The following is a 19856-nucleotide window of genomic DNA, read 5'->3' on the forward strand; positions in this document are numbered from 1 at the left end:
GGTGGTGGCAGCTGGCGTCACGGAGAGGTGCGGTGGGATGTCTTCCTGTGTTACAACTCATCACTAGTACAAGCGGGAACCGTCTGCCGGGGCTGTGATGAGTAAACCATAGATGTAACCTAACAGCGCAGACTAACCTCGTACAGAGCCAGCCGCTGCTTGAGGTCCGGGTCGGTCCCCTTGTTGTTCATGTGTCGCTGGATGAGCCTCTCCATCCCCTGCTGCTCCAGAGAGTCCGCTACGTCATAGAAGGAGTCCTGATCCGGGAGAACCGCCAGCGTCTGCGCAAACAAAACCCATACTTGTGAGTTACCGGCCCGCTCTGACACCCGCAAGCCACGGCCGCCAAGGCTCTAGTCTATGGGGATGTAAAGAGTCCCGGTCAGGTACAGCGGGCGGTCAGTAAGGGCTCCGCTGACGGTCACACTCACCTGCTTTCCTGAAAATTGGATTTGCTAAAAAAGACAACAGCGGGATTAGAAGCTCCGAGAATTATCAGCACATATCACATCCATGCACAGCGCCAAACACACAGCGGGAAGCCAGTTCTGGTCCGGTCGGCTGGGAGGGGTGCTTAGCACGGGTGGAGTATTAGCAAGGAACGTTCTGTGCACGGACCTGTACAGGATAACCACTGAATGAAGGGTTGTATAGCACTTCATGGTAACTTGGCCACTGTGGGGCGCTGTTCTTTTGGACTCTATGGTTACTCTGCTCAATAGTGCTTTGGACTAGTGTTGGCAATGGCCGCTAACAGGGATATATCCTAATGGTCCAAAAATCCAGAGCGGTGTATCCTGCCATTTATAGGTACAATTGCAGCGCACTAATCAGCAGGGGGCGACAGTGAGTCCAGGAGAAAGCTCCTCCCATTGTCCATAGAAGATGAACTCTGTGCTCCAGCCTGAGGCATGATGGGAAGGACATTAAAGGGGTGCTTTTATCTCGGGGAACAACATGGATTATAAAGCATCCAGGATGACAGAAATAGGTAGCACAACTAAGCAGCAACTCCCCTAGAAGTCAATGGAAGTTACAGAAACGATGAAGCGCGGCGCTCTACATTGTTCTTCTTGAGTATTGAAACATTGTAGCTAGTTGTGCTATGCTGTTTGCAAAACTCACATTGACTACTATGGGAGTTATGGAAACAATGTAGTGCAGGGTATTCGCCATTTCTGGCCTTCCGACTACCACATTCAGGGTGGCGAGGGGCCCTAACTCAAGACAGGTGCGGCTCCCAACAAGTGGAACAAGCACGGGGCAGAGTTTTCTGGCATATATTTTGCAAATGCCATAAAAGTTGCAAAGAAAGAGATGTGAACACCTCTTTAAGGGTTAATTTAAAGGGGTATTCCCAACTCAAAATATACTAGGATATGGTATCAGTTTATGATTGTTGGGGTCTAACTTCTGAGCCCACCTCGACTACCGAGAATGAAGGGGCTGCAGCTCTGATTCGGTGCCATATCTCCTCCGCAGCTCTTCCTGCATGGCGGCGCTACTTGTCTGCAGGCTGTGCAGAGAGCCGTGGCCGGCCGCATCCGCTTGTTGCAGTTCCTCTATGCTGTGGGTGGGGCGCCGCTGTGCAGGTACGGTGCTGAATGTAATGCAGATGGAAATCCATGCAGGAATGGAGAATTACAGACACAGATTTTCATTTGTAGATGCCTCCTATCCGTATGTGAATCAGCCCCAGTCCGCGTCAAGAACAGAGATCTCTATTTCTTTTCTTCAGACCTCGGCTGTTTGAGGTTCGGCGCAGATTCCAATTGGATGCAAAAAGTAAGTGGATTTTTGCGCAGAATAGGAGTGCAAAAAAAGAAAGCCCAACAACATAATTCCCAGGATGGGCGGATGTCCCAGACGTCGGGCCCCCAACAGTCAAAGTTATGGCCACATACCATCACTGTATGAGAACACCCCTTTACACCCTTCCCGCCCCATGTCCATCACGTATGGCATTTGGGCTCAGGAGCAGGACGCACGCCACCCGCAGCAGGAGGAATGGTCCCGCATTATGCGCAGATTACAGACAGATTAACCCTCATTGACTTGCATCGGGGTATTCAATCGGAGAACACCGCTACCTGCCGTTAGACCCCGACAGGCTGCGATCAATGCTGATCATGGTATGTATGGAGTTAACACGGAGGGAGCTCCACCTGTCAGGTCACTGGCCCTCTGACAGCCGATCGCGAAAGCCCGATGGATTGCCATGGTTTTCAAAATAACCGAAAATAACACGCCGCAGTACAGTGCGGTGCGGTGCGGTGTATTATTGGTGTGATCATGAGGTTGAAATTTTACAGGGTCATAAAAAAGGTAAGAAAAAATAAAAATAGTAAAAAAAAAACGACGTTCCTAAAATGTAACCTATTTCAGATCACGTTTTCTTGCAAAAACTGTACAAAAACGCCCCAAAAAAGTGGAGTCAAAAAAATGCAATAAAAGGGATCAGCAAAGCCGTATGTACCCCAAAATGGTCCCAACAAAAACTATCGCACATCACGCGAACGACAAGCCCTCGCCGAGCACCGTCCGTGGGAGGATGAAGTTATTGTACCGACCTGCAGAAAGGTTCTCATTTACATCCCGAAGCAAATGCTGCGAACCGTGAAAGAGACGAAACAAACATGGCAGACGTTCCACATACTCCAAAATGTACCAATAAGGACTGCAGCTCGCCAGGCAGTGAACAAGCCCCTCCTACTGCGATGGAGACGGAAACATGGAAGTCACGGCTTTTGAAAAGTGGTGATGAAAATCCTCAAAAAATGGTTGCGTCCTCACGCCCAAACAGACCCGTCCTTAAGGGGTTAAGTTGTTTCCCGCTGACGCGCTCTGGTAATACGCGCTGTTGCTGCCCTTTAAGTAGCGGTGGGGTTTCCCCTTTAAGTTCGGCTCGTCTTCTGCGTTTGGTATTCGGCGTCTTGGATGTTTTATCGTGTTGGCTGCAGCTGATGGACGCCGTCCCAGCTCTGCAGACTGAAGATGTAAAATACAATAGGGTGCGAGCGCGGCCTCTGATGAGGTGACGGCTCCGCTATAAAACATATGGTGTGAGCGCGGCGCATCGGTCACGTGACGCGATGACAGGGTCTGATTTTGTCATTTAGTCTGACTGCATGAGATCACCAGATATGGGGTGAGAAATGTCGCGATGAGAGACTGCGGGGTGAACATACAACCTGCTGCGCGGTGTGGCACTGTGCCATGGAAGCTCCCCCCCAATAACGATAAGAGGTACAAACTAAAGAATACGCCATAAAGGTCCGCTAGCTACAAGTCCCACTTCTGGGACCGCATGTATCTTCAGATAGGGCCCCAGTCATCCTGAAGGTGGCGGCAGCGAGCGGGTGGGAGGACGGAGATAAGAGTAGTGCAGCGCTTAGTGTTTCCCAGACCCCCGTAGAAGTCAACAGACATTACGCACACCGTGTATCGCAGTTAGCTTTGCTGCCGCCATAACTCCGGAGCGCCAGAAGCAGTGCAGCGCGCTGTTCTACGCTGTCCGTACAATTCCCGTTGACTTCTATGGAAGTTACAGAAAGAGCTAGCTCAGCCACGCTTGGCTCCCCGTAATCAGCGGTGCTCCAACATCAGCCATATTTGACCAAGTTGGGAACAACCCATTAACGTTCTGTTACTTTCAAACACAATCGCCATTTTAAATCCTCACAATTTACAAGATCTCTGCTTGCTGTCAGTGAATAAGAACTTTGTTTACATCTAAAGACTGAAAAAACCTGCACAGGCCCAATACTTCTCACAGAGATGAGCGAGCACGCTCGGATAAGGTGGGGAAGGGGGTGAGCGGGGGGGGAGGAGAGATCTCTCTCTCCCCCTGCCCCCGAGCCTGCTCAGACGAGAATGCAGTTACTCGAGAAGAGCGATGCTCGCTAGAGTAACCACCTTATCCGAGCGTGCTCGCTCATCTCTAGTTACAATGTATCCCGTCTAGACAATCTTCTGTGGGCTGAACAAATTAGGCCTTGTTCATCATCGGCGTCCGTTCTGATCCTTGGGGCTCATTCACACGGGGTGTACGCAGTGTATTCACGGACCGTAACTCTGCGCATTCTGTGTGGGTTGCCTTTTTATTGCATCAGGTTTTTCACATGTTCTAGGTATGGGCCCCGCTGATTTGCAGGGCGGGTATTATGTGTATTTCTGCATTTCCATTGACTTCGATGGGCTATTTTGGCCGTAATATGGACTCCAGTATAACACGCTGCATTATTTTTCACTGAACTGAAAATTGCGTGAAAAATACGCATGTGAATTAACAAATTGAAGTCAGTGGGTTGTCTTCACTCTCTATTATACGTGTAATATAATGCATATTTAGCGCCTGTGAATGAGTCCTTCAGTGCAGATTTGGCGCAAAATCTCAGCATGCTCTGCCCCTTCATCCAGGAAAACGTTGGGGGTTATGATGGAAGCCGGATGGGCTCAGTGGGATCCGTCAGGCGTCATTCTGTTATGTCCGAACACAAATGTGAACACGGCCTCGGCAGCGCCAATCTTTTTCCCATCTCGATAATCTGTTACAGCGTATCATCGCAGGAACAATGTATCAGTCCGGGCTGCTGAGATCAAAGTGTCTAGACTGGATACAACTGTAACAAACCCTCAGCTCTGACAAGTATTGGGTGAAGGTGCTTCCCAAGAGAATGTCCCAATTTGCTGACAACAAGCCTTGCAGTTGGCGATGCGCTGCTTGCTGATGTACTTTGTTTTTGAGTCCATGTCGTTACACCTACGGTCTCCTTTGGCGCGGTTCGCGGGACCCGCGGCCTCTACAGATACCATCTATATCAAGGCAGACAGGGTTGCGGTTATTCCACCGTCCTCTGAAGAACACGATGTTCCCCCGACTCACAAGGAGCTCCCTCATAATGATAATAAATGGCGCCACGCTCGCGCCGCGCCACGTGCCAGGTTGTCTGGATTGACAACAAAGCGGGGAACTTTTGTCTGGATTCTAATTGCTCCACAAATAGGAGAGCCGTTTCATATGTTGCCAGATATGTAAGTCTCGCTCTATGGGGGTCTGCAGCACGTTACACATTAGTCGGGGGCTGCAGTGTGGTCTCACTATAGTAATGGAGCGTCAGCGGACCGCGCTGCAGAGCTAATCGGAGACAGACAGCGTAGCGCAACATGCGATAGACCCATATATTACACAGATCGCTGATATCAGAGGTGTTGGTGGCCTCTAGATAGGTCAGCAATACCAGATTAATGGGTCTACACAACTCCGCATCCACACTGATCAGCTGTTTGACATGGCGGCGGTGCTCAGACGAGTGCGCAGCCACAGCACCGTATACTGCAGGGTGTCAGCGAGGGCCACATCAGCCTTATGGGTGCCTTCAAAAAGCTGATTGTAAAGACTGTATAGTAATAGTGACCCCCATAGTTACCCTAGCAATAATAGGGACCCCAGCAATAATAGGGACCCCAGCAATAACAGGGACCCCCGCAGTTACCCCAACAGTAATAGTGACCCCCCACAGTTACCCCAGCAGTAATAGTGAGCCCCATAGTTACCCCAGCAGTAATAGGGACCCCCATAGTTACGCCAGTAGTAATAGGGACCCCCATAGTTACGCCAGTAGTAATAGGGACCCCCATAGTTACGCCAGTAGTAATAGGGACCCCATAGTTAGTCCAGTAGTAATAGGGACCCCCATAGTTAGTCCAGTAGTAATAGGGACCCCCATAGTTAGTCCAGTAGTAATAGGGACCCCCATAGTTAGTCCAGTAGTAATAGGGACCCCCATAGTTAGTCCAGTAGTAATAGGGACCCCCATAGTTAGTCCAGTAGTAATAGGGACCCCCATAGTTAGTCCAGTAGTAATAGGAACCCCCATAGTTACGCCAGTAGTAATAGGGACCCCCATAGTTACGCCAGTAGTAATAGGGCCCCCCATAGTTACGCCAGTAGTAATAGGGCCCCCCATAGTTACGCCAGTAGTAATAGGTACCCCAGCAATAATAGGGACCCCTGGAATAATAGTGACCACCGCAGTTACCCCAGCAGCAATAGGGACCCCAGCAGTTACCTCAGTAGTAATAGGTACCCCAGCAGTTACCTCAGTAGTAATAGGGACCCCAGCAGTTACCTCAGTAGTAATAGGGACCCCCCATAGTTACCCCAGTAGTAATAGGGACCCCAGCAATAATAGTAACCCCAATAGTAATAGTGTTCCCTATACTGACCCCAGTAGTAATAAGTGACCCTCATAGTAGTATTAGCGACTCCCCCCTATTGGGCTCTGGCCAGACAGCATCCCTATAGTCAATCTACTTACCCAGCCTGCAGGTCCAGGACGGCACACACAGACACCAGGAGGGAAGAGGTCAGCGATCATAGACTCTGCTGGACCCGAGATGCAGGCTGGGTGAGTGGAATGCTGTTGGGTTGCTTCACGGCCAGACTTGGCCTACGGACTTTAAGTTTGCCATGTGTGCTGCACACCGTATAGCAACTCCGGCCCATTATTCTGAATGGGAGTAAACTGCTCTCAGGTCATGTGACTGATGAATACGATTGTGGTTATGTGCGTGCCGCAGCCTCTTCAAACCATTGATTGGTCCCAAGCGGCAGACCATCCGAATCTGATGTTGATGACTACCCTGAGGATATCCGAGTCTCGGAAAACCACGTCATCACTATGAGATCCTCCACATGAGCGTGCGCAATTTTCGTGAAATATGAAGCGTTGTTACGGTGTATTTGGTGCGGACGCGGTTTAAAAAAAAAAAAAGCAAGGAGGACCAATACCCCAATGGTGTTCTATGCTGTCCGTAATAAGGACCAAAGATACCCCCGTGTGAATGAGCCCTAAGCTGCGTGGAAGGCAACAGGGGGATTGGATAGATGGATTTTACCTTATGACCCGGCTCAGTGGTGCATGGGCACATAAGACATGTGATGCCTGCAGTGCGGGCACATCGATGGGTTCTGTATAATGCCAGTCTACCAGGGTGAAGATACTAATTCATAGTGCAGAGTGCTGGTGGGCATGCAGGAGTACCATATGTGCCAGGAACAATGCGTTTGAGGGCTGTCTGAGGGCGCTGGATGGGGAGGATCAGCCCAGGAGATGCCATACTGCTAAGGAATACTCAATGTTCGTCATGCCAAGGCTCAGCAATAACCTGGGGGTGAGCACATTCACAGGTGCCAATGCTTGTGCCAGTGATCAGCTCGTGACCCCATACATGCTCTACCCATGGCCATCCCTTCACTCTTACCTTGTTGATGAGGGTCATGGCAAACACTAGCAGCTCCGAGTCGGCGCCATTCTTCTCTTCCAGAATATCGATGAGGTTTGACCACGGGTTGTTCCCTGGGGGTAAAACAAGAGACTCTGTATAAGCGGATACACCGTATATAGGCATCGCAGCCCACGCTCTATGGGTGATGTTTAACCCCTTAATGAACGCGGACCATTTTTTGTTTTCACTTTTTATTTTTCCTCCCCACTTTCAACACATCCCAACTCGTCTTTATCCATCGCGGTCCGCTTGGCGTTGTTTGTGGGACGAGTTCCTTGTTTTTGGGATGTACACACTGTGGCAAAAATAACGCAATCGCTGTATTCTGTGGGTCAGCACAATTACGACGATACCAAAGTTATAGTTTTTTTGTTTTTGCCGTACTGCGTTTAAAAAATATTATATCTTTGGAAAAAAAATAGGACTATTTTCTGCCGCCATCTTCTGGCCGCCATCACTTTATTCTTCCATTGACGTAGTGTGTGAAGGCTCGTTTTTCACAGGCCGTCTTGTAGCTTCTATGGCTACCATCTTGCTATATATATATACGACTTTTTGATTGCTTTTTATAAATTTTTTTTTTCTTGGACACCAAACTTGCGGGTTAAGTAACGCATCACTTTCATAGACCGAACTTTTACGGACGCAGCGATACCAAATATGCGTAACTTCCCATTTTCTCCTTTTTACAGTCCCCACAACTTGAACTTGTGATCGTCTGATCGCTCACAGTATAATGCAATACCATAGTATTACGCTATACTGCGTTCCGACAGGCCAGCTACCAAATTGGCCCCAGGCTGCCATGACAACTTTATGGCACCTCGTAATCTCATTTGTGGCTGTTCTGGACCCCCAAATCGCGATCTGCGGCATGTAAATGCCGTCAGAAGGGTTAAAAGCGCGATCAGCGGAAACAATGTAGCGGGCACATGTCAGCTGTCAGAGACAGCCAGCACCCACTGTGTATGGATCCCCGTCCATACAAATCCGACACACCTGGGATGTAAATGTACCTCCTGGGGAGTGAAGGGGTTAATGGCCCTATACGTCCTGTAACTGGTATTTACTAGGGGTTAAGAGAGGACGGCGTAAACAGCAGATGTGGAGATCTGGGCGGCCCTGGATGTTCTCCGGCACCTGACACAGTACGAGCCAGACATGAGTCCTGCAGATGTTGGAGCCACCGACTGTGCAATAGTCGCAGCTGCCAAGGTAGAAGAGCGGAGAGGCCGACTCACCCCGGTTCTGATCCACGGTATTCACGGCTTTGATAAGGAGAGGCGCATTGGATTCGGCGTACTCCACAAACACGATCAGCAGTTTGAGGGCCGTCTTCACCACCAGGCGGTACTGCGGGGACAGAGGAGGAGAGTTAGGACCCAGCGCTTCAGGATCTGCTGCGTTTTATGGGTTAATGTTTAAGGGAAACAGAACAGTGATGAAGTGTAAAGTATTGTGGATGCCGGGATGTTAGAGACTCACCGGACTGCCGCAGAGCGTGTACAACCACTGCACCGTCTCATTGTGGTTTATCACTCCATTCATCCCATCCACAAAGAGCATGATCTGACTCAACGCTGCAAGCAAACACAACGCGTCAGCGCGTCATCATCATCATCATCGTCATGATGTGCCAGATGCTACATAGCCGCTGCTTTCCCCAGACTGGACATCTCGGGGCGCCCGCAGGCTGCTTACCCCCCTGTACTTACCCCTAAGGATGTAGTTTTGGTAGTTCTGGTCAGCCTCAGCCCCGACCTTGATGAGACATGTCAGCCCCTCCGAGTTCACAAACTCCGGCACCAGATCTTTGTCTTCCTATGAAAGAAATGAGGTTAGCGTCGGTAATACATGGAAGGTCAGAGATGGCATGCTGGAGCTTGTAGTGCCTCAACCCAATACCATGTGCGTAATGTATTCTTAAAAGTGAAGTTTCAGTGAATGGGGGGACAGAATAATGACACCCTGATCCTTAGGAGGGCGGCAAGACAAGAGGACACCTCGAACCCTGGGGAAGAGGAAGGGGCGGCAGGACACCTCGAGCCTTAGAGGGGGAAGAAGGGGCGGCAGAACACCTCGGACCTTGGTGGAGGGGGAAGGGGCGGCAGGGCACCTCGAACCCTGGGAAAGAGGAAGGGGCGGCAGGACACCTCAAGCCTTGGGGAAGAGGGGGGCAGCAGGACACCTCGAGCCTTGGGGAAGAGGGGGGCAGGACACCTCGAACCTTGGGGAAGAGGGGGGCAGGACACCTCGAACCTTGAGGAAGAGGGGGGCAGGACACCTCGAACCTTGGGGAAGAGGGGGGCAGGACACCTCGAACCTTGGGGAAGAGGGGGGCAGGACACCTCGAACCTTGGGGAAGAGGGGGGCAGGACACCTCGAACCTTGGGGAAGAGGGGGGCAGGGCACCTCGAACCTTGGGGAACAGGGGGGCAGGGCACCTCGAACCTTGGGGAAGAGGGGGGCAGGACACCTCGAACCTTGGGGAAGAGGGGGGCAGGACACCTCGAACCTTGGGGAAGAGGGGGGCAGGGCACCTCGAACCTTGGGGAAGAGGGGGGCAGGGCACCTCGAACCTTGGGGAAGAGGGGGGCAGGGCACCACGAACCTTGGGGAAGAGGGGGGCAGGGCACCTCGAACCTTGGGGAAGAGGGGGGCAGGGCACCTCGAACCTTGGGGAAGAGGGGGGCAGGACACCTCGAACCTTGGGGAAGAGGGGGGCAGGACACCTCGAACCTTTGGGAAAGGGGGGGCAGGACACCTCGAACCTTGGGGAAGAGGGGGGCAGGACACCTCGAACCTCGGGGAAGAGGGGGGGCAGGACACCTCGAACCTCGGGGAAGAGGGGGGCAGGACACCTCGAACCTCGGGGAAAAGGGGGGGCAGGACACCTCGAACCTCGGGGAAAAGGGGGGGCAGGACACCTCGAACCTCGGGGAAGAGGGGGGGCAGGACACCTCGAACCTCGGGGAAGAGGGGGGCAGGACACCTCGAACCTTGGGGAAGAGGGGGGCAGGACACCTGGAACCTTGGGGGAGAGGAAGGGGCGGCAGGACACCTCGAACCTTGGGGGAGAGGAAGGGGCGGCAGGACACCTCGAACCTTGGGGGAGAGGAAGGGGCGGCAGGACACCTCGAACCTTGGGGGAGAGGAAGGGGCGGCAGGACACCTCTAACCTTGGGGGAGAGGAAGGGGCGGCAGGACACCTCGAACCTTGGGGGAGAGGAAGGGGCGGCAGGACACCTCGAACCTTGGGGGAGAGGAAGGGGCGGCAGGACACCTCGAACCTTGGGGGAGAGGAAGGGGCGGCAGGACACCTCGAACCTTGGGGAAGAGAAAGGGGCGGCAGGACACCTCGAACCTTGGGGAAGAGGAAGGGGCGGCAGGACACCTCGAACCTTGGGGAAGAGGAAGGGGCGGCAGGACACCTCGAGCCTTGGGGAAGAGGAAGGGGCGGCAGGACACCTCGAGCCTTGGGGAAGAGGAAGGGGCGGCAGGACACCTCGAGCCTTGGGGAAGAGGAAGGGGCGGCAGGACACCTCGAGCCTTGGGGAAGAGGAAGGGGCGGCAGGACACCTCGAGCCTTGGGGAAGAGGAAGGGGCGGCAGGACACCTCGAGCCTTGGGGAAGAGGAAGGGGCGGCAGGACACCTCGAGCCTTGGGGAAGAGGAAGGGGCGGCAGGACACCTCGAGCCTTGGGGAAGAGGAAGGGGCGGCAGGACACCTCGAGCCTTGGGGAAGAGGAAGGGGCGGCAGGACACCTCGAGCCTTGGGGAAGAGGAAGGGGCGGCAGGACACCTCGAGCCTTGGGGAAGAGGAAGGGGCGGCAGGACACCTCGAGCCTTGGGGAAGAGGAAGGGGCGGCAGGACACCTCGAGCCTTGGGGAAGAGGAAGGGGCGGCAGGACACCTCGAGCCTTGGGGAAGAGGAAGGGGCGGCAGGACACCTCGAGCCTTGGGGAAGAGGAAGGGGCGGCAGGACACCTCGAGCCTTGGGGAGGGGGGAATTGGCGGCAGGACACCTCGAGCCTTGGGGAAGAAGGGGCGACAAGACACCTCGAGCCTTGGGGAAGAAGGGGCGACAAGACACCTCGAGCCTTGGGGAAATAGTGGCGGCAAGACACCTCGAGCCTTCGGGAAGAAGTGGCGGCAAGACACCTCAAGCCTTGGGGAAGAAGTGGCGGCAAGACACCTCGAGCCTTGGGGAAGAAGTGGCGGCAAGACACCTCGAGCCTTGGGGAAGAAGTGGCGGCAAGACACCTCGAGCCTTGGGGAAGAAGTGGCGGCAAGACACCTCGAACCTTGGGGAAGAAGTGGCGGCAAGACACCTCGAGCCTTGGGGAAGAAGTGGCGGCAAGACACCTCGAGCCTTGGGGAAGAAGTGGCGGCAAGACACCTCGAGCCTTGGGGAAGAAGTGGCGGCAAGACACCTCGAGCCTTGGGGAAGAAGTGGCGGCAAGACACCTTGAGCCTTGGGGAAGAAGTGGCGGCAAGACACCTTGAGCCTTGGGGAAGAAGGGGTACTAGAACACCTCAAGCCTTGGGAAGGGTGTCAGGTCACCTAAAAGCTGAAGGGAGGCAGGACACCCTGAGCCTTGGGGGGACAGTAGAAGCTCCCGATCCTTGGAGGGCAGCAGGACACCATGACATTCTGACACTCAAGGTACAGGACTGACATTGACACTCGAGATACAGGACACTCACACTTGGCGGGTGGGGGGTTGGACAATGACTCGCTGATACCTGGGGGTACAGGGGAATGACACTTCAGGGACAAGGCAATAACACACTGACACTTGGGGGATGGGAAAACGACAAGTTGACACTTAGGTGTGCAGGACAATGACACATGAGGGGGGACAGGATAACGAGGCGCTGACACTCGGGATCCTGTACCGCCACTGCACAGGGGATACATCTGGACTGCATTATAGTCGCAGCGGGGGGGGGGTGGTCACATTTCCCAACCACAAAAATAAACGTTCAGTAGAAAAGTCCTACCTGGAAGAGCTGCTTGAGTGAGAAGAGCGACCGGCGTAACTCGGGGCCATTGGAATTGTATAACTTTTCTGTGAGAGCAGAAAGAAAAAAACGATTAGGCGCCGCGTCACAGATTCCATCCTGCGCCGAGGATTTCACATCCTAACTCCTCCCCCGGTTATTCCCCCCGCGACACGGCAGTCTGGGAGCCGCGGCGCTAATATTAGAGGATCGTAAGTCAGCGGCTGCCCCGCATCGTCCTCCAGGAGTCTGAACATCTGTATATACTAATCCAGCGGAGGGGAGGCCAAGTCTCCGTCCGCTGTTATTTAATGGCTGACTTACCTAGGATGGCGTGGACTCGCACTGACAGCTGCGTCCGGAGGATCAGCGTCGGCCGTCTGCCTTTGCTGGAAAACAAATAGGATTCCCATGAATTACAATAAAAGCCAACGTGGTTACACTGCAGCAGTACAATATACGGCAGCCTTTGTAGAACTACAGGTCCCAGGATGCCCCTTCATATACGAACAGCAGCCATATTGGTGTCACCCGAGGCTCCCAAATATAACTGTGCAGCAAAAGCAGCACAATGCAGATGATCCATAGGAGAGAAAGCACAAGAATAGATTTGAAATACTTCTCTGCTTGCTGTCAGTGAATGTGAGCATTCCAGTTTACGTCCAAAGCCTGTAAAGACTTAAAGAGGTACCCCCAGCTCAGCTGGTCCCATGACCGCCTTGTCGGGCGCTACGGTAACAGCCACGCGTGGCAGCCTTATGCAGTTTCCATAACTCCCACTGAAGTGAATGGCTGTAACAGAGACAGTGTAGCACAGAGCACTGCGCCGTTTCCGTAACACTTGGCGAGGCGGTCGGGAAACCAGCAGCAAATTTCTCATAATGCCCCTTTAAGGGAGCGTTCGCGCGGTGCAGAAATGCTGCAGTTTTGATGTGAAATTTCTGCAGCAAAATCGCAGCTGGCGTTACGATGCTGTGACCGTAGAAAATCCACAGTATTTGCCCTACCGAAAAACTGCAGCGTTTCGGCAATGGTTTTCTGAATCTTTTATACCTCCAGTAGCCCACCCTGCTGTCCGCGGTCCATTTGGCATATACTTACCTGTCCGACAATGCTCCACTTCTTCGTACCAGTGGGGTCATGTGACCTGTGACTTCGCTGCTGGATCCTGTATACAGCTGCTGCAAGGACATTGCACACAGGTGACCGCTGCAGCGGTTGTAAATGAAGACCAGCGGCGGTGGGGGAGAGCAGGCGGTCAGGAGGTGAGCATCACCCCACTGCCACCAAGGTGTAAAATTAAAGGGGTTGTCCGAGTTGTTTTATGCAGTAACACACCTGACCGGCATATACTCGCCTCTCCCCGCTGCTCGGCTCTCCGCTCCTGTAGTTTGTTTACAGGCTGTCCGAGGCTGCTGCAGCCAATGAGCCAAACCGCGAGATTTCCGCTGGGAATCTGCCCTATGTGAACCCAGCCTTAGGCCAATTTCACACGCATGAATGCGATACTGCGCTCTTCAACATGCAATGTCATAGAATTCTAGAATGGTGGCGTTGGAAGGGACCTCCGGGGTCATCGGGTCCGACCCCCTGCTCAGTGCAGGACTCATCCCAGTCAGATGTCTGTCCAGCCTTTGTTTGAACACTTCCATTGAAGGAGAACTCCCCACCTCCTGTGGCAGCCTGTTCCACTCATTGATCTCCCCCCTCCCATGCGATGCTGTACTTGCACTATTGAAAACCATGGGTGCTGCAATGCGAGGTGGTCCAAGGGAACGCCCAAAGATAGGACATTTTTTCCCGTGTCACAATGCCGGAAAAAAAAAAATGCTGATGTGAATGATCCCCATTCATATTCGGGAGAGATCTGTGCATCTCGCGACACAAAAGTCTCATGCGATTTTCTCAACTACGTGAAACCGGCCTTAAGGGTGTGACCATACGGTGGAATCCATGCTGGATTATTATGTGGACTCCGCCTCTAAATCTGAAAGCCGTGGATTTGCCTTGAGTATGGCCGCCTGCACACGGGCGGAAATCCCGCTGCGGGATTTCCCACGGGATTTCCGCCACTGAAAGTTTGCATAGGAGTGCATTACAATACGCACTCCTATGCAGACGGCTGCTGTTTGGCCGCGCGAAATGTCGCGCGGCAAACAAACCGCGGCATGTCCTATTTTTGTGCGGGACACGCACTCACCCGGCTGCCGGCTCCGGTCTGCGCATGCGCCGGCTGCCCGGCAGCCGCCACATGAAAGAGCCGGGGCCGCCAGGCGCGGGTGAGTACGCGCTCGTCCCTGCAGGCTCTCGGGTCGGGTCCCGCAGCGAGAATTCTCGCTGCCGGATCCGACCCGCTCGTCTGCAGGCGGCCTATATCATGGATCTGCTGCGGGCCGGCCGCTTCCCGTATGGACTGCGCTGCGGATTCACACGGCAAGCAATGCTGTCATAATTCGTAGCGCTGAGGGTTCGTTACACTGGTGTCCAGTCTGACTTAGAGGATTGTCTTGTTACAATGTATCAAAGCAGACGAAATGTATCAACCTGGCGCTGGATACAACTGTAACAACCCCTCAGCTGCGGAAAGCAGGAGATCTGTGTGGATTATCCTAAGCCGGATATCACATGACACTATCCTGGTTTCTGCGCCATTCATCACAGACCCCACGGGCCTACTGGGTTTTTTCAGGGTTTCGCCTGTGATTTCCCAAGAAACGCACGTCACAAAACCATGAAGCAGATTACATCTAGTGAATCACGCCGATGTACAGTAATATCCTGCCGCAGTGCCGGGGGCGGCCAGTAGGGGCGCTCTCGAGCTGTACTTAGTCACGCATACAGGCACATTCTTGCTCCCCTTACACTATGAGTCACTGAAACCATTAGCGTTCCGCACAATTTGTGGGCGGGCTATGCTGGGATCTGTAGTCCGCCACAGACTGTTTTCATTACAGGAAGCAGATCTGGACAATATAAAAACACCGGCTTTAATAGCAGGAAGTCGGCGATTGTCACGACGGTCATTGGCACGGGCAGAAGACGCGAGGCGCGGGTGACATAACTGCATCCAACCGGAGGGGTGAGCAATGCCCCAAACAGAATGAAAGATGGCTTAATTAACCCCCTCCTTCCCATGCTACAGCTGTAGAGCATCGTTGAGCCCCGGCCTTCTATTTGCACCGCGTTTTTTCTGCCACGGCTTTGATGCAGAATCTGCTGCGAATACGCGCCATAACTAAAAATGGAAATCCGCGCCAAAGTCTGTACAGAGATTTTTTTCTGCACATTAATTTGAAATTTGTGTTTGGAAAAAAACAAAAAGTAGCAAAATATTACTGCCGGGCGCAGGTCACATGACCATCGTGAAGGCAGAATCGCGGTACACGAAGAGCAGAGATCTGGGAATCTGACACGGCTTCCCAAGAAGAAGGGAAAAACCCGACAGCTAAAACAGATGAAGTTCTGCATCAGATATCCTCCGACCGCAAGGATTTAGGACGCAGGTTAATGCCCTCTGCCTACATGTGTGTCAGTCTTCACTGTAGTTCGGGCATTCTAGTCATAAACCAGGAAGGGCAGGATGAATAAAAACTACAATTCCCTCCCACCCCCTAGACAGGTTGCTTCTGCAGAGCCTGGGCTGTCATGACTTGCTGGGAGTTGTAGTTCACCGTCAGCTATGGACCAGTTCCATCGATGTGCGATTATGACAAATGCGGCACAGAAGGCGCCGGGCACCACATGGCATCAATTAGCTCTAAATCAAGCCACCGTCCTGATGCCCCCGGGAGTCACCCGAGGTCTCCCCAACCCTTCCCCATTAGTTGGTAAGAGCGACCAACAAGTGGAGGCGCAGACGGCGATGACGTGACTCGGGGCAACAGGAAGCAGGATTAGGACTTAGGAGAGCAGATGTCATCGTGGCGGCTCGCAGCGAGGAGCTCAGATTTTCCAGCCGTTCATTAGCGCTCGTCCTGCACTTATCCTGATGAGAGGAGGAAAAATCACCCCCGTGTAATCCGGAGGAGCGAGGACTCGCAGGGTGCAGGAGACCACCGAGAGCGGCCGCAGCGCTGACAGACCCCACCGTCCCCCAGGGGATCATATAATTGAAGAGGCTCTGGGGGAGCAGCGCTGACAGACCCCACCGTCCCCCAGGGGATCATATAATTGAAGGGGCTCTGGGGGAGCAGCGCTGACCGGTGTCTATGAGTCAATGAGACTGACGAGAGGCATACAGGTTCCACTACGAATATGTCCCCCAGTAGCGGGCCGCTTGTCATCAGTGTTTATGGCTATTGGGGATCTCATATGGAGCGACCCTCGCCCTCTATAACCACAACACCCTCATAGGCGGCGTGAGTCCTCCTCAGCATGCTTATATTAATAATGCTAGGGGGATGACGACCCGCTGACACGCGGGGGGGGGGGGGACAGGATGACGACCCACTGACAAGTGGGGGGGGGGGCGTGATGACGATCCGCTGACACTTGCGGCGGGGGGGATGATGACACGTTGACACATGCGGCGGGGGGATGACGACACGCTGACACTTGGGGGGGGGGATGACGACACGTTGACACTTGGGGGGGGGGTGACGACACGCTGACACTTGGGGGGGGGGACAGGATGACGACACGCTGACACTTGGTGGGGTAGGGACAGGATAATGACACGTTGACACGTGGGGGGCAGAATGACAACACGTTGACACGTGGGGGGCAGAATGACAACACGCTAACACGTGGGGGGCAGAATGACAACACGCTAACACTTGGGGGGGACAGGGTGACGACACGCTGACACTTGGGGGGGGACAGGGTGACGACACGCTGACACTTGGGAGGGGGCGGGGACAGGGTGACGACACGCTGACACTAGGGAGGGTGGGGACAGGATAATGACACGCTGACACTTGGGGTGGGCAGAATGACGACACGCTGACACTTGGGGGGGACAGGATGACGACACGCTGACACCTGGGGGGGACAGGATGACACAACACGCTGACACTTGGGGGGGACAGGATGACACAACACGCTGACACTTGGGGGGGACAGGATGACACAACACGCTGACACTTGGGGGGGACAGGATGACACAACACGCTGACACTTGGGGGGGACAGGATGACACAACACGCTGACACTTGGGGGGGACAGGATGACACAACACGCTGACACTTGGGGGGGACAGGATGACACAACACGCTGACACTTGGGGGGGACAGGATGACACAACACGCTGACACTTGGGGGGGACAGGATGACACAACACGCTGACACTTGGGGGGGACAGGATGACACAACACGCTGACACTTGGGGGGGACAGGATGACACAACACGCTGACACTTGGGGGGGACAGGATGACACAACACGCTGACACTTGGGGGGGACAGGATGACACAACACGCTGACACTTGGGGGGGACAGGATGACACAACACGCTGACACTTGGGGGGGACAGGATGACACAACACGCTGACACTTGGGGGGGACAGGATGACACAACACGCTGACACTTGGGGGGACAGGATGACACGACACGCTGACACTTGGGGGGACAGGATGACACGACACGCTGACACTTGGGGGGACAGGATGACACGACACGCTGACACTTGGGGGGACAGGATGACACGACACGCTGACACTTGGGGGGACAGGATGACACGACACGCTGACACTTGGGGGAGGACAGGATGACACGACACGCTGACACTTGGGGGAGGACAGGATGACGACACGCTGACACTTGGGGGAGGACAGGATGACGACACGCTGACACTTGGGGGGACAGGATGACACGACACGCTGACACTTGGGGGAGGACAGGATGACACGACACGCTGACACTTGGGGGAGGACAGGATGACACGACACGCTGACACTTGGGGGAGGACAGGATGACACGACACGCTGACACTTGGGGGAGGACAGGATGACGACACGCTGACACTTGGGGGAGGACAGGATGACGACACGCTGACACTTGGGGGAGGACAGGATGACGACACGCTGACACTTGGGGGAGGACAGGATGACGACACGCTGACACTTGGGGGAGGACAGGATGACGACCCGCTGACACGTGGGGGGGGCGTGATGACGACCCGCTGACACGTGGGGGGGGATGACGACTCGCTGACACTTGCGGCGGGGGGGATGACGACACGCTGACACTTGCGGCGGGGGGATGACGACACGCTGACACTTGCGGCGGGGGGGATGACGACACGCTGACACTTGCGGCGGGGGGGATGACGACACGCTGACACTTGCGGCGGGGGGGTACGGGATGACGACACGCTGACACTTGGAGGGGAGGGATCACGACACGCTGAACCTTGGGGGGGGGGGGATCACGACACGCTGACACTTGGGGGGGGGGGCAGGATGACGACACGCTGACACTTGCGGCGGGGGGGGATGACGACACGCTGACACTTGGGGGGACAGGATGACACGACACGCTGACACTTGGGGGAGGACAGGATGACACGACACGCTGACACTTGGGGGAGGACAGGATGACACGACACGCTGACACTTGGGGGAGGACAGGATGACGACACGCTGACACTTGGGGGAGGACAGGATGACGACACGCTGACACTTGGGGGAGGACAGGATGACGACACGCTGACACTTGGGGGAGGACAGGATGACGACCCGCTGACACGTGGGGGGGGCGTGATGACGACCCGCTGACACGTGGGGGGGGATGACGACTCGCTGACACTTGCGGCGGGGGGGATGACGACACGCTGACACTTGCGGCGGGGGGATGACGACACGCTGACACTTGCGGCGGGGGGGATGACGACACGCTGACACTTGCGGCGGGGGGGATGACGACACGCTGACACTTGCGGCGGGGGGGATGACGACACGCTGACACTTGGGGGGGTACGGGATGACGACACGTTGACACTTGGGGGGGAGGGATCACAACACGTTGACACTGGGGGGGGGAATGACGACACGCTGACACTTGGGGGGGGACAGGATGACGACACGCTGACCCTTGGTGGGGTAGGGACAGGATAATGACACGTTGACACTTGGGGGGGGGCAGAATGACAACACGCTAACACTTGGGGGGGGACAGGGTGACGACACGCTGACACTTGGGGGGGGACAGGGTGACGACACGCTGACACTTGGGGGGGGCGGGGACAGGACGACGACACGCTGACACTTGGGAGTGTGATAGACATGATGATTATTTATAAAAAGTCTATCGATTAATATAACCCAAATGTATTTTGCTATTGTAATGACTTTTAGCTCAGGAGTTCAAAGGACACACACACAATCTAATCATAGTATTTGCTAGACAATGGATGTCTGATCTAATGTTAGTTAAGTACATAGAAGTTACACAAGTTGCACAACCAGCTTCTAAGAGTTAAGGGCCATAATGTCCTGTATATCCTTATATCCTGTGTTTAATACTGAGTGTTTGTCTAGCCCCCTTCCACTCCTCATCCTGAAGCTAGGTAAACAATGAGTCATCACTACACGGAGATGACTTCAGCTAGAGGACGAAGTCCATACC

The 19856-nt window shown here is 54.3% G+C and overlaps 1 protein-coding gene across 3 annotated transcripts in view; it reads right to left on the minus strand.

The window, feature by feature from the left end:
• Positions 1-19856, minus strand: part of FHOD1 (formin homology 2 domain containing 1) — a 131746-nt gene that overhangs the window by 38617 nt on the left and 73273 nt on the right. For all 3 annotated transcript variants that reach the window (XM_066583139.1, XM_066583137.1, XM_066583138.1), the window contains exons 3-9: positions 12618-12682; positions 12294-12361; positions 9006-9111; positions 8776-8870; positions 8532-8643; positions 7267-7361; positions 138-281 (exon numbers count right to left, since the gene is read on the minus strand). In XM_066583139.1, coding sequence (XP_066439236.1) covers positions 138-281; positions 7267-7361; positions 8532-8643; positions 8776-8870; positions 9006-9111; positions 12294-12361; positions 12618-12682 — 685 coding nt within the window. The remainder of the gene's footprint in view (positions 1-137; positions 282-7266; positions 7362-8531; positions 8644-8775; positions 8871-9005; positions 9112-12293; positions 12362-12617; positions 12683-19856) is intronic.

Source organism: Eleutherodactylus coqui, chromosome 11 (assembly GCF_035609145.1).
Source record: "Eleutherodactylus coqui strain aEleCoq1 chromosome 11, aEleCoq1.hap1, whole genome shotgun sequence".
NCBI classification, from domain to species: Eukaryota; Metazoa; Chordata; class Amphibia; order Anura; family Eleutherodactylidae; genus Eleutherodactylus; species Eleutherodactylus coqui.